The sequence below is a fragment of the Pelodiscus sinensis genome, chromosome 1 (genome assembly GCF_052426305.1).
Source record: "Pelodiscus sinensis isolate ZL-2025 chromosome 1, ASM5242630v1, whole genome shotgun sequence".
In the NCBI taxonomy this organism is placed as follows: Eukaryota; Metazoa; Chordata; order Testudines; family Trionychidae; genus Pelodiscus; species Pelodiscus sinensis.
The window spans coordinates 143,355,341-143,369,984 of record NC_143052.1 but is presented as its reverse complement, the minus strand read 5'-3'; the positions used below and the strand labels follow the sequence as shown (position 1 = coordinate 143,369,984).

Below are 14,644 nucleotides of genomic sequence, written 5' to 3'. Positions count from 1 at the left end.
TAGTTGAATAGTGACTCAACTAGTCGCTTTCCCCTTCCCTTGATTCTGGGAGGAACCAGCTTAAAAGCCAGTTCCCCCCAACACTGTCTCTGCAGGAGTCAGGGGAAGCAGGGGAGTAGCAGGGACCGGGTGCGAGCCAGGACAGCTGATTCCTGGCTGGAACCCAGTCCCAGACTCTGTGCCTCTGCTTTTTAAATGTATTAAGAGCTGCCAGGTCAGCTGATGCTCAGCTCCCACGCAGTTCCCCCACTACACCTCTTCCTTTTAAATGTATTAAGAGCTGCCAGCTCTTAATACATTTAAAGGCAGAGCTGCAGCGAGGTTAGTTCCTAGGGCCAGGAGCTAACCCCGCTGCGGCTCTGCAATTTCTCCCTTATTGACTGATCAATGGAAATTCCATTGATGACTCAACTAGCTGATTAAATGCAATTGAACATCGCTCTTGAGTACTTCAGCAGTTACCATCCCCATCCAGTAGGGGACCCACACATTCCCAGACCACCTTCTTATTGCTAACATGCCTATAGAAACCTTTCTTGTTACCCTTCACATCCCTTGCTAGCTGTAATTCCAACTGTGCTTTCACCTTCCCGATTATACCCCTGCATGCTAAAGCAATATATTTATATTCCTCCCTAATCATCTGTCCAAATGAAATACTCATGGAGAGGAGAGGCACTGTCATTTTCAGAATGTTTTCACCCTTCTCAAAATGGCCAAATTTTGAAAATGAAATGCAATTTTGAAAAATCAAAACAAAGTGTTTCAAAATGGTTAAATTGAACCATTCTAGCTTCTTTCTTTTTTCAGTCAAAACTATTCATTTAATTCTACCCAAATTTGAAAATAGTTTCAGTGCTCTGAAAAATGTATTTTTGGTGAAATTATTATTTGCTGAAAACATTTCACTCAGCACTACTAACATGCCTCTTGCCAGCAGAGCTTGTGAATTCCTTAAAACAATCAGCATGCACTGAACTAGCTGTATGTGCCACAAACATTTTTATTCCGTTTCTTGCTTAAATGGAAAAGCAGAACCTAGTCATCCCTTGCTCAGCAGGAGAGTGGGTTGAAAGTCTAAGAACCTAAATTTAAGCCTGATCTATACTGAAAAGTTGCATTGATTTAATTAAATTGATTTTAAAATGATCTCGTTCAAGTAGTGAAAATTTTCCAGTGTAAATGTCATAAAATCAGTTTAAATCTCACTTAAATTAGTTTAGCTTAATTTAGTAATTTTACCAACATGAATTTAAGCAAGAGTTAAACCAGTTTAAATTATTACATTGTAAACAGATATGATTAAACTGGCACAAATTTTCTCCTATAGATGCAGTTTAAAATGTACCTTAGATAAGGAAACAGTTCATAGTTATAAATCAGCCTAGTGTTAAAAAATAAGCCTGTAATTTTACATAAACATCAGCTTTTTCAAATGTCTATTGTTTATTTTTTGTGTTTTATAAAGGAAATTCACTTTTTCGTGTCCCTATCAATAACCTTGTCAGTAAGCCAGCTAGAAAATACATCAGACCATTTGGTCCCCCATCACCTGGTGGAGATGGTTCTATCTGAACAGACATTAAACTTCGTATATATTTTAGAAATGTGCGCCTGCGAGTCCATTTGCTCAAGAACACTTCCTAAATTTGGAACCACCAAATTTGGTAGGCAGCTTCTTCTTAGAACTTAAAGCAAGATCAGAGTTTGACTATGCCAGGATAATGGGATGTGCCTGGAATTCAATTATTTCTCATCAAATGGAAAGGGAGGGGTCTGGGAGAAGTGACAGTTATATTGTAGAACAGTGTTTCTTAAAATTTTTAAGATGGAGGAATACCAAACAATTTTTTTTATGAAGAACACCAAGGATTTTTGTGTTGACGGGGAAAAAAAAGAGTCCAGGAAAAAGTTATTGAGCAAAAAAAGAAAAATAGGGACGGGAGGAAAGTTATTGAGCAAAAAGGAGCGGGCATTTTGAACTCTGTTGTTCTCCATGGCACACCTCTGACTGCCTTGCGGCACACCGGTATGCCACGGAATACAGTTTAAGAAACACTGCTGTAGAATGATCACAGGGGATCAGGAAAGGGCCAGAGCTGTGGAGTGGGACAGCTATAACCCCATTGGGCCAGCAGGGGTGGGGAAAGGGACAGTTGTCTATTATGTATTTCAGAGAGTTTGTCTGTTTGTGTGTCTGTCTGTCCCCAGCCAGGGGACAGGCACCCCTCCCTCGGCTGTGCCCGCTGTAGCTGCCATGGAGAGGCTGCTTCAGCGAGAGAGGGCTGAGGTTGTCCTCTCTCCTGGACAGCCAGCGTACTGATCTCCGCAGCCCCACCCCACAGCAGTGATTTAAATGAAGAAAAACAACACTTCATTGAGTTAAGGACCCAAGCAACACCAGGCAAATCTTCTAGTGAGACAACAAAAGGGGACAATGGTGTTTCTCTACTCTGAGATGATTGTCTCATCTTGGCCAGCTCACTGTAAAATCCTAGTGGAGACGAGGCACAGGCACCTCCCCTACCCCCATGATAGACAGGTGAGGTGAATGCCATGTCTAAGGATGTTAAATTGTGTTTAATCAGCTAATCAAGTAGTCAATAGAATTTCCATTGACTACTCAGTTAGTTGATGGGGGGCGGGGGTGCAGACCTGCAGTGGAGTTAGCTCCCGGCCCCGTGAGCTAGCCCTGCTGCATCTCTGTCTTTTAATGTAGTAAGAGCAGCTCATTTAAAAAGCAGAGGTGCAGCAGGCGACCAGGCATGATCCGGGACTCAGCTGCCCTGGCTCGTGTCTGGTCCCAGACACTGTGCCTCTACTTTTTAAATGTAGTAAGAGCACTGTGGGGGACTGGGCATGAACTGCGACAGCTGAGTCCTGGCTCGCGCCCAGTCCCCCCTGCACCTCTGCCTCCCCAGCCCGTGACTTTTAAGCTAGCTCCCCCCAGCACCAGCTCCTGCTCCCTCAGAGAAGTGACTAGTCACTTACATCCCGAGCTATTCCCCCAACCAATAGTTGACATCAACTAACTCCATCATGGCAGAGAATCCAGAACTTTGTTTCCTCTAGGATCATGCCAACACATATTTTCTGGCAGAGACAACATAGCCATTGTGTCCTCGGTATTCAACCTCACCCTGCTCACCCATGAATATCCCACTTCTGCCTGCCCTTCTCTCTTGGTCTCTCCTGTGCACAGTCTGCACCCTCACAACACTCTCATGTGTGGCTTATGAACTGCTCTCTTTTGGCATATGGGATGAGTGGATTCTTTGTCTTCTCTGCCATCAGTCCCTCCCTGCCTTCACTGGCCTTTCCTCGCCCCATTTGGAATGCTTCTTCCAGCTGAGCCTTCTAGTGGACCTTTGCTAAATGCAAGCCACTTTTCCCCTTGCCTAGCCAATCCCACAGTTCCCAGCAAAGGTTCTGTGCAGCCACCCACACCCATATATTGTACTTCAGCTCCTTTGCTGTAGCCCTGACTATAAAAGACTTGCTCAGGGTTACACACAGGGCAGTTACCTTGCTTCTGATTGTTTTTCATACTTGCTGTGCTAGAAAATGGCCAGAGGATTTTGCCTTCAGCTTTTGGGAAACATCACCTTGGAGTGGGGGACCAAACCTTGGTCAGGGGGGTCCAAAAGATCCAAGTGCTGAGCATGGAAGCTATTCTGCAGCCAGCCCCAGCGAGAGAGAGCAGATGATGCTGAGCGGGATACAGAGGAAGAGGCAGAGAAAGAAGCGAGAAGGAGAAGCACTGGGAGACAGAGAAAACAAGAAGACAGGACTGACAGAAGGAGCGACAAGGTTCCCCAAGGGGAGGGGGCAGGAGCTGAGTGAGCTCTTCCCAGCACCACCAGTAGCTGTTGCCAGCTCCTGGGTCCTTAGCAGAAGACTCCCCCCCCAGCCCATTGGAATCCCTGCCTAAGGCTGGGAACTCTGCAATCAGTGGGCTCCACTTCCTCGGAAGACACTTCAAAGCACACGACACAGGAAGGAACACACAGAGTGGCTGGGACTGGGGGTAGGCCCTTGCCTCTCCACCTCCCCTACCCCCATGGTAGGCATGCACTGGCAGGTTGTTCTCCAAGACCAAAGTGCATGTGTGTGTGTTGGGGAAGGGTCAGGAGGTTAAAATTTCACAACACTGACTGCTCTTGCACCCCCCGACACCACTCTCTTGTCATCCCCATGCTTCCTCTCCCCCTCCAGCATGAGGCCAGTGAGGCACCGCCTGTCCATTGCCTGAGCACATCTGGGGACAGTTAAGGTAATTGTGGTAATGGGAAGTTGTGGCACAAGTAGCTGGTTCCTGATGTAGCAGAGGCAACAGGCGAGGACGCTCTCTGGGTGCGGCAGAAGGGTCGTGGAAGCAGGCGCCACGAGTCTCACAGGTTTACCAAGGGGATCCTGGAGAAATAAAATAATCAGAGATTGAAGATGCCTCCTCAGGTCCCCCCTCCCTGCCTGGCTAGTACTATTCCCCACCTCCACCCCCTCCCCAAGGCTCCTAGTTCCTAGCATCTCATGCAATGGGACTCCAGCCCTTCCCTTAAACAGAGGCCCCCCCTGGGTGCACAGAGTCCAGAGCAGGAGGGCAGTTTGGAGTCCTTTCCCCAGATTCGCTTTTTTCCCCACTGGCTCCCTGCACCAAACAACCCTCTGTGCCCTGGTTTCCAAGACGGGCAGCAGAGAACTGCTCTCTCTTTCTCTCTGTCTCTTCTTGGGCCAGCGTTCTTTTCTTCCTCTTCCTCTCCCTCTCCCCATCTCTGTCCCCGCCGTACTCCCTCCTTTCCGTCACTCACCGGTTGAGCTGGAAGGTCCTGCTTTTCCCCTGGCCCCCCAGTTTCTCTACACCCTCCTGGACCTGCCTGGGCTCCTCCATCTCAGGGGTCGGGACCAGGGTGTCTCCGTAGGGTCCCAGGATGCTGACTGTGGTGGGCGACAGGTCTGTGAGTGGCTGCTGACTCTCCTGTTGCCGCACTCCACTCTGCTGCCCAGAGTGACGCCGCCGCTTCTGATTACGGTCCCAGCTGCAGAGAGAGCATCGCTAAGACCAGGGAAGACCTTGCCCCTAAGGTACCCGAACCTCAAAAACAATGGAGTCTGTGCCCTATCGCCCCCGGAGCCCTTGCACCCTGAGCACAGTTGGGTCCATGCTCTAACCCTCCCCCACCACTCTGCAACATGTCCCCAAAGCGCCTCCCCAAAGTCCAAGCAGTGTCTCTGGCCTGGTGAGCCCCAGGAGGAGCGAAGGCTCCCAGTGTGCAACCAAGTAAGATAACACTCCCAGCCCGGAACCCCACTCACCAGAACTTGAAGATGATCCCGGTGGCGACTAGGACAATAATGATGGAGATTGTGATGGTAACATAGAGCTGAGGATCCACACCTGAGAGAGAAAGAGCACGTGAGAGCTGCCTCCAGCACCCAGCCAGAGGCACCGCAGGGAAAGGGCCAGGCGAGCCCCTGCCCACCCGAGTGCACTCCTGGCCTCTCCCAGCAGAAGGTGACAGAGATGTGGTGCAGATTTACCTTCTCCCCGGGGCCCGAATAAAAAGGGTCTCAGTGTAGCGGGCGTCTCCCGCAGGTTGAGCCCCGCATTGTGCAGCAGCGAATGGGAGTTGGGTTGTGCCGTTGCCATCCCATGTGGTGAAACAAAGGTGTAACCCAGAGGCGGGAAGCCAGGATTGGCTGAGTTGGTGTCACCTCCATCCTCATCTGACACTGTGGGACCCCATACGATGGCCCAGGGGTACTGGGATGAAGGCAGCCCCTCCTCAAACCCAGAGGGGGTGGCAGGCCGGGCTCCTGGGGCCTGGCGCCTCAGCCGCATGGCATGACGCAGCTCCCCCTCCTTTGGGGTCAGAAATCGCTGGCGCAGTGTGATGAAGCGCGAGTCTCTCTCTGGGGGTGAGATCTTGTCCCAGATGCAAACAGGCCTGGCAGCCGAGGGGCTGCGCCGGGCACAGAGTGGCCGGGGAGCAAGGGGGCTTCGGGAGCGAAGAGACCAGACGCCGTGTGAAGAGCATGTTAAGGCCAGGAGCAGGAGGGTCCAGAGCTGCAGCGAGTGGTGACAGGAAACCAGCGGGAGCATCACACTGAGGGAGGAGAGAGAGAGAATTGGCAAAAGAGCACCCCCTGCTGGGAGATGGCAGACCTGGAGCTGCTGAGTTGGCACCACAGCCAGCATTCCTACCCCCTTCCTACGGCATCTATAGCCCTGCAAGGAAAGGCTGTGCCTTGAGTCCCCCCTTGGCCAGTGTGCCTCTCCTATTCTGTAGTGTGCCTTCTACAATGCTGATTAACTGGAAGTAATGAACCTACCAGGTACCTGACTCCATAGCAGAGGCAACAGTATCTTCACTCAGCATCCACCCCGTCTCATATTCTTCACTAAGGGACAAAAAAAGGAAATTCAGTGGCTGTCATCTCCAGCACTCCTAGTGCCCATCAGCACTGATGTGAATGCTCCAGTCATGCCTGGTCATTCACAGCCTGGGCCCCAACACACTACGCTGTCCACACAGCCCACAGGCACACGTCTTGAGCATACACACATCTTGTGCAGACTCACATAGGCACATGCCATAGTCTCTTCTTCCTCCACATGCACACCCACGGCACACAAAGGCACATGCCCACACTTAGTCACACTAACATTTGTACAAACTGTGCACACAGTGTCACTAGGGACTTCTGTGCCTGAAGGTCGAAGGGAATTCAGTCTTTGTTTGCTTGTCACTAGATCAAGTTGGAATTCTGTTTGTTTATACTATGGAGTGAGTAATACATTTATTAAAAAAGGGACTCCTCCAGTGTGTGTTGGAGAAAATGGGGGGAAACAACAGTGATAAAGACAATATGAAAGTGAGAGTGAATCATCTAGAAAAGTCCAGATCTGCTAACAAATTTAAGAGCAAAAATGTACCCATCAAATATTTAGTTTACATTCCCATTGGCTAACACGGAATTAGGTTTTCCATGCCCTCTGCTCCGGTCTCTTCTCCTTCTCTCTCATCTGCCACTCTTTCCCATTTCTCTATTAGTAATATTGTTAGCTCGCATAGCTACTAGTAAACTAAGGTTATACGTTGGGTTTATGGTCTGGCCATGCCCATTCCCCTTGCATTCTAGCTGGGCACTAGGAGGCATGGTGTTGCTCCCTTCCTGCCCTGCACTTGCTCCAACTCTCAGGCGCTCCCTCCCGCTAAGCAGTGCCCAGAGGAGTCCCAGACTCTTTTCTGAGGTGTGGAGTGATGAGCTGCCGGATACTGGGAGTCTGTTCTAAAGCAAAACCTTTAAACAGAAAATCAGTGTAAATAGTCTGCTTATTTTTTTGCTGTAGCTACAAAATCTTGGCTCCAGGGTCAGCAAGGATGTGTGTGGAGAACCCATTGACAGCTCCCTGCTGCTCTGCCTCGGTATCTTCCAGAGGGGTGGAAGTCTGCCTGTTTGTGCTCATGACTGACTGAGCCAGGAGAATGTCCAGCTTGGGGTGACTTGAGGGCCAACCTGTTGCATAACTTCTACTCCCAAGCTGTGCACAGTCCTTTGGCAGTTTTTAATACACATACACACACACATCAGGAGTGTCACCCCAGCTCTAGAGCAAGGGACAGATCACCCCAAGGTTAGCAGGAGATGACAGTCATCTTGAGGGAGTGGATGTCTCGCTGCTGCTGTGTTAAGTGGGGATATTTTTAGGTAGCTTCTGCTAAATATTTAAACAAGGTTCACAGAGGAAAAAAATTCTCATCCATCCGCTAATGCAACCTGCCCTGGTCCCACAGGTAGCAGGATCAACCCATAAAGAGAAGCTGGGGTTCCCCAAATATGAAGGGCATGGAGATCAGCAGCTACTCCTGCTACTGCCTCTCATTGATGCAGGGGTTACATTACTCCCAACCTGTGATGGATAGAGGGGGCATAGCAAGATGTTTAAATGTGAACTCTGAAGCTGGGAGTTCTGAATCTTGCTATACTCAGGGGCTGTAAGCATTAGCTCTGGTGCCCTTGGGTGGCAATCCCACTCTGATGCTGGCAGACCAGGTGCCAGCTCTTGCCAAGATCCCCTTGTCTCAACTGAAACTGACAACCAGACAACTGAAATCAGTCTGGCTCACCTGTGTATATTAAAATAGGTATTAGAATTATGAGAGTGTGTTTAGTCTCTATTGAATACTTATGAATTGCTGCATTCGTTAATCTCACAACATCTGTGTCCCATAGTGTAAGATAATATTTGAGCAGTTGTATTGTGAACCTCTAAATTGTGTAAATCCCCAGAGAGAAGATAAATGTCAGTTCATGTGATGTGCAGATCTTAACAGAATCCCAAAAGGAAAAGTCCATTGATACCAAATAATTGTGGGATGTTGCAACTGGGATTTCCCTGTGTACTATCCACAAGAGGATAAAAGACTTCTACTGTTCTACCCTTCTCCCTGTGAAGAAGAGTCCTGCAAGAAGAGTTCTTCCTTCGGTTGAGTTTGCAGGTCAAGACATGTGGCAGGAGAGGTATAAAACCCCCCAAACAAAAGGAACTCTGTGCGCTTGAACTCTAGGGCACCAAAGTGTTTTTAGGCATACGCAAGATCTCCAGCTGCTTAGCCTGGATTAATCCTAATGGACATATAAAGTTTGCTGAATACAGAAATTTCTATTACCTGATGAAATTGAAGACTGTTACACAGTTGTCTATGTTTACTCACAACTTCATAAATAGCTCTTTAATGTCCTTTTCCTATTTAATAATTCTGTATAAAGTTTGCTGTAAGATTGCCTACAAATGTTGTCTTTAGTAGAAGATCTAACATGCCACTGACCTGGGGTAAGTAACTGGTCCTTTGGGACTGAAAGTAATTTGACTACTGCTATGATGCTTGGTGTAAGATACCATCTATCACAAAGATAGGTTCATTTGGGTAGCAAGATAGATCAGTGTACCCAAGGAGACTGACAGTGACTACATGTTAAGGCTGTTGTATTACCTGAAGAGTTTCCACTTGACATTTGGTAGAGCCTGACTGGATACAAAATTTGTATGCCCATCTGCATCTGTATCCACAAAAATGAGCCATGCAGATCTGCAGCCATATCTGCAGATGTGGATACCCATAGATATAAAGCAGGGATCTATGGATTTGCAGAGCTCTGTAACTTGACTGCTGAAATAGAACTCAGAACCAATTTGGCTTTTGTGCATGTATTTCTAATACTCTGACCTGAGACTAGTGTCCACACTCTTGAGTCACTGCACTATGCACCCAGACTCAGACTGTACCTACTGGAACTCGTGTGCTAACTACAAGCAGATCTCTTTGCACTTGGAGACTGGGAATGTGAATCCAGTGCTGTTACTGTGGGTTACATAGCCAGCTGCACTCACTCCCTGGTTCTGGTTTCCTGTGTGGCAGAGATCCCACTGTTCTTGGAAACTGGAAGTGTAAATCTTGGGGCTTGTGCCACAAACCATGGCTCCCACTGTGCCAAGAGTCTGGTACTGTGCCTGTCAGAGCAAATGCCCTGGCAGTCTGCTCTCGTGGGCTGGAAGCATGCATTTCTGTGCTAGTGGGCTGAACCTGAGATGATGTTCTACTTGAATGTTGTATATGACTCCCACTGCTAGTGTCTTGATCCTGTTGCATGCAGGTGGACCCCAAAAATTAATCATGGACAACTGTTTATCCATGTTGATGCCTCATAGATGGGAGCCACGAATGCTCAGTTCTCTCTGCCACCCTATTCAATATAAAACTTTGAGAGAGCTAGGGAGACTACACTGCATGTCTGAGGTGCCAGCAATAAGCTGATGCGAGTCAACACTGCATCAGCTGTTATCTATAGTGCCCAACTGCTGGAAGCTGAAGTGAGACAAATTGTTAACAACGAGGATCCCACAACAGAGCAGTGTATTTAGGACTGCGGTGGATTGTCTTGAAATGGCTGTATTCCTAAAAGATATGCTGTAGCTCATGCAGAAGTTATGGGCTTGATGCAGGAAATAAAATCGGTGAAATTCTATTGTGCTGGGCAGGAGGTCAGATAAGATGATGACAATGGTCCCTTCTGGACTTGCAAACTGTAAATCTCATAGCTTTCTTGATGCTTTGTGGTGAACAACATCTGATTAATGAGCAACTGGCTAAGTCCGAATACATACAAGACAAGTCATGCTAGTGGGACTAAGGAAGCCAAGATGGTCAAAAGATTGCAGCTAATTCTATCTGACGTGGATCTGGCCACAGGGATCTGTGTTTTGTAGTATCTAAATAAGACGATTGCAATATTCTCTATGGGAATGAAGCACTTTGCCTTCAGAAAGCGTCAGGAATTCAGGATACATCAGCCTGTTAGTTTAGCAATTCATTTTGCTGGAATGCACCACCCTGGTTCTCTGCACCCCACACAGGGCCCCATTAAAGAGAGAGCCCAATTCAGGGTCTCCATCCTGATATTCAAAGCCCTTCATGGGACTGACCCCAGTGACACGAGCAATCAATCGCCTCTCCCTCTGCCAAGATGGCTTCGTGTGACAAATACCTTCCCCTGGAGAAATGAAATTGTCAATGGGCAGACGGGGGAGGGCTCAAGCCTGAGGAACCGAGCATTCATAGGAGCTGGGCCAAGCCTATGGGACTCCCTAATAGCAACATCGCTCATTAACTCCATCTCATCGGGCGCTACAGGCAAACTCCCTCTTTGCCCAGCCTGATCCACCCCCAATGCCGCTCTTTATAAGTCAGAACAAGACGGAGCCTGCCCCTGGCAAGGAGGCGAATGCTAGCAGGGGACTGGCAGTGCCTAGGTCAGAGCCCACTGAGCCGGGGCAGTGGCAGCGGGACTCTCAGGGCTGAGCCATGGTGCCAGTCCCACCGCACTTGGTCAGTGAGCTGGGAATCCTGGTGCCCGCGGCCGAGGAAGGGCCGCTCTGTGTCTGAGAGCAGGGGCGCCCCAGTGCTAGAGAACAGGGCCGGGGTCCCCTGTGCGGTGTGTGGGAGGCACTTGGCCAGGGCGTGGGAGGGGCTGGGAGTGCGAAGGCTGCTGCCCTGGAGCTGGGGGTGCTGCACGGGGGTCCCGCTGGGCATGGGCCCGGGAATGCCGGTCGCCCTCCGAGGAGATGTCACTGTCGGGAGGCTGAGGTGGGATGCGGGCGGCTGGGGGCTGTGGATGCTGCTGGACCTGCTGCCCGCGTGTGAGTCCTGGGCTAAGGTCTCCGCCGGGCGGGCCCGTGGTGCGGGGGGTTAGCCAGTGCCCTGGGGCGGGGCCCTGCCGGCTCAGAGCACTCCGGGCACGGACCCCGCTACGCCAGGGTGCGCGGGCAGGGGCACGTCCCGGCGCTGGGCTCCGTGCGGAGCGTGGCTCGGGGGCGGACCGCCCAGTGCTCGGGGCCCGGAGAAGTCCGAGCTTGTGGCGGCGCTGAGAGCTGCATGCGGAGCGGGAGCGTGGCCCGCCGTGGCGGCGCCCTGCGGGTGCGGGAGCAGCCTCCCGCGTGTGTCCCAAGTCTGCTCGCTCTGCCTCTCCGAGCGCCCGGCCCGAGACCCCGGGCTCTCGGGCTCCCCGCACCGGGCGCCCGGGCCGGGTGGGCGCCTCCAGCACAACAGGTCTCGGGGCCGCAGGGCAGGGTGCGGGCGGACCAGCGGCCAGGTGAGGGGCGCGGGACGAGAGCCCAGGGAGCGATGACTCGGCCGGCAGCGCCCCCTGCCCAGCCCTGCCCGCCGCATCCCCGGACCGTGCGCGGCGCCCGGAGCCAGGGACCAAACTCACCTTGCGGGCGGACGCCCGAGGGGCAGGTGGCGCGGGGGAGCGCGGGGCGGGGGGGGCCCGGCTGGGGCGGCTGCGGCGGGCGCCTCGCATGGCCGGGCGCGGCGGGCTGAGCCCTGGCTGAAGGGAGCGAGAGGCTGCCTTGGAATAAACAGCTGCCGAGGGCTGGGCCAGCCCCGCGCTGCCTCTGTCTCTCCTCGCCGGCTGCGTTAACCCCCTGCCTGCCGGCCCGCCCAGAGCCGCAGCCCCGGCTGCCTGCGGGCTCGGGGGCGGGCGGGCCGGGGGAGCCGCGCAGCAGAGCGACGGGAGCCCGAGCCCCCAGTGCTGCCTCTGCCCGCCCCGAGCCGCCCCCGGGCCCCCTGCGCCCCCGGGCTCCGCCCCCAGCCCCGGGCCCCCCTGCCCGCCCCTCCGCCGCCCCCGGGCTCCGCCCCCAGCTCCCGGCCCCACCGCCCGCCCCCTCGTGCGCCCCCAGACCCCGGCTCATCCGCCCGCCGCTCCCAGCCCCTGCTCCGGGACCAGCGGCCGCTCCCCCCATCCGAGCGCCAGCCACTGACCCCCTGCTCCTCCGCGCACCCCCGCCCTCTGCCCCCAACACACCTGGCCCCGCCTCCTCCCAGCTGCCGAGCCCTGCTGCTCCCTGCAGCCAGACCCCCCCCCGTCTGTCTGTCTCTGTCTGTCTGTCTCTTTCCCCCGCTCATCTTGCTGCCTATTGTCCGTATCTTAACGGGAAGCGATTACGTTGCTATGGAGAGCGGTGTCTCCAAGGGCCCCGTCACTCGTGGCTTGAGCGCTAGCCAGTGAAGCCAGACGCCGGCAGGGTCTGTCCTTGGGAGGGGCGATGCAGAACCCCCGCGCCCCCGGCGAGGAAAGCCCCTCTCCACCATCCCCCCGTGTCCCCTCCTCCCCAAGCTCCCTGCGCAGCATCCCTGCCCAGCCAGCCCCCAACCCCCCCTCCCGCCCCTGCAACCTCTTCCAAAACACCCGCCCAGACTGGCCCCCAGCCCAGCCCCTTCCTCTGCATCTGCCCTGGCCTCGTGCCAAAGGGCTTACCCCCTCCCCCCAGTCACCCCGAACCGCCCCAGCCACCTGCTAACGCCCTGAGCCCTTCCCTGCTGCAGCAGCCTTCCCACCCAACAGCTCAGCATAGTGCCCCATCCCACTAGGGCTGCTCCTCTCCCGCACCCCTCCCCGCACCGACACCCTCTTCCCATCACTCCCTATGCCCCTGGGATCTCCGCCTCTGACATCCCCACTGGACTCCTCTTCTCCTAAAGTCACCGCTTCACAATGTCACCCTCCACAGCAGTGGTCACCAGTCCATCGGGATCTACCAGTAGACCATGGAGCCTCTGACAGGGGATCCTGACTGGTTTGGCCAAGAGGCGATCAAGTGCCAGCACTTCAGCTGCCCCTCCCCCCCACTGCCATGCTGCTCCTGCTTTTTGCCTTGGCATTGTCGTCCCCCCCCCCCCAACTGGGGAGCCTCCCATTTGTTGTGTAGGGAAGGGAGAGGAGGGACACTGATCTCAGGGTGCCCCTCTCCCACCTGTATTCTATCTTCACTAAACCGGGGTGGGGAGGGCACACCAGGGCTTGGGATGGAGGGGGTTTGCTGGCTCCTTTTGAGAGTGGTGCAGGGCCAGGGCAGGGGTGAGCCTGCCTTAGCCCCACTGCACCACCACCCAGGAGCCACCTGAGGTAAGCAGGGCCCAGCTGAAGCCAGCATTCCAACCGCCTGCCCCAGTCATGAAGCCCTCCTGCACCCCAGCCCCTGACCTAGCCCCAAGCCCCCCCCAACCCTTACAGAGCCTGCCTCCTGCACCCCAACTCCCTGCCCCATGCTGAGCACAGAGCCCCTCTCATGCTACAGATCCCTTAGCCCAAGAACAGAGCCTGTGCCCCAACCCTGTGCCCCTGCCTGCTAAAAGAGAGGATGGGGGGAGGACCGAGTGAGCAGGGGTGGGGCCTCGGAGAAGGGGCACAAAGGAAGCGGGGCAAAGGATATTTGGGTTTGAGGTAGAATGTAAATTGCACTTAAATTCAAAAAGTGATCTCGTGCTTAAACAGGTTGGAGACCCCTGCTCTACATCCAACCTGAGCACCAGCTGTTACCCTTCTAAAGCAGTGAAGTGAAGGGCTGGCATTTCTAGGGGAGTTTGTGCATGGCAAGGTGTGTGAGTGACCAATGTACTGTGTGTCAGTGTATGTGTGTTTGGGGAGCACCTCAATGTCCATGTTCTGTGTCCGTGTGTCAATGTGTATGTATTACTGAATATGTATATGGGCACATCTACACAGCAGTGTTATTTTGGATTAACTTAGTCCACGTCTACACAGCAGGCAGTTATTTCAAAATACTGTCAAGTTGGAGGACTTCTTACTCTGACTCCTTTAACCCTCATTGTACAAGGAATAAGGGAAGTCAGAGGAAGAGTGCTCTATTTTGAAGTAAGTGCGGTGTATGCCCTCCCAATTTCAAAATAAGCTATTTTGAAATGAACTACGCAATTAGCATAGCTCAATTTGCATAGCTTATTTCAAGTTAAGCCCTGCTGTATAGACTCCCTTTGAGTGTGTTGCTACGTATATTTGGGGATGTCTCTGGAAATGGTTATACAGTCTATGGGAATGTGTTTTTGTATGCCAATTGAATAGTATTTTAAATACTTTGTTGGCATAACAAGTTATACAAGTGTTGCCAAGATGTATGAGAAAGGTGTCCATCACAGGGGAATATGAGCTGCCAGGAAAAGGGCTTCACCCTGTGTTTGGTGTTGGAGTCCTTATGTTCATTTCTGGTTGTTTCTCCGTGGTGCTTGGTGGGGGGGGGGGAGTATGTCTTTCAGTGTGTGTTGGAGGCTAGTGGGGTCAAAGG

General features: G+C 52.7%; 1 protein-coding gene across 3 annotated transcripts; it reads right to left on the bottom strand.

The window, feature by feature from the left end:
• Positions 1-1,327: 1,327 nt before the first annotated feature.
• On the bottom strand, positions 1,328-12,069 carry PIANP (PILR alpha associated neural protein). 3 transcript variants are annotated; one of them, XM_075903891.2, is made up of 6 exons: positions 11,773-12,069; positions 6,331-6,399; positions 5,539-6,104; positions 5,314-5,395; positions 4,809-5,036; positions 1,328-4,413 (listed from the first exon to the last, which is right to left on the bottom strand). In XM_075903891.2, the coding sequence occupies exons 2-6, from the start codon at positions 6,375-6,377 to the stop codon at positions 4,392-4,394; spliced, it is 945 nt and encodes a 314-aa protein (XP_075760006.1). In that variant the 5' UTR covers positions 6,378-6,399; positions 11,773-12,069; the 3' UTR covers positions 1,328-4,391. The 3 variants fall into 3 exon arrangements, with proteins under 3 accessions (XP_075760006.1, XP_089628046.1, XP_075760026.1); XM_089771920.1 differs by lacking the exon at positions 11,773-12,069 and having other exon boundaries at positions 6,331-6,969; XM_075903911.2 differs by lacking the exon at positions 11,773-12,069 and having other exon boundaries at positions 6,338-6,399.
• Between the last annotated feature and the right edge of the window lie 2,575 nt (positions 12,070-14,644).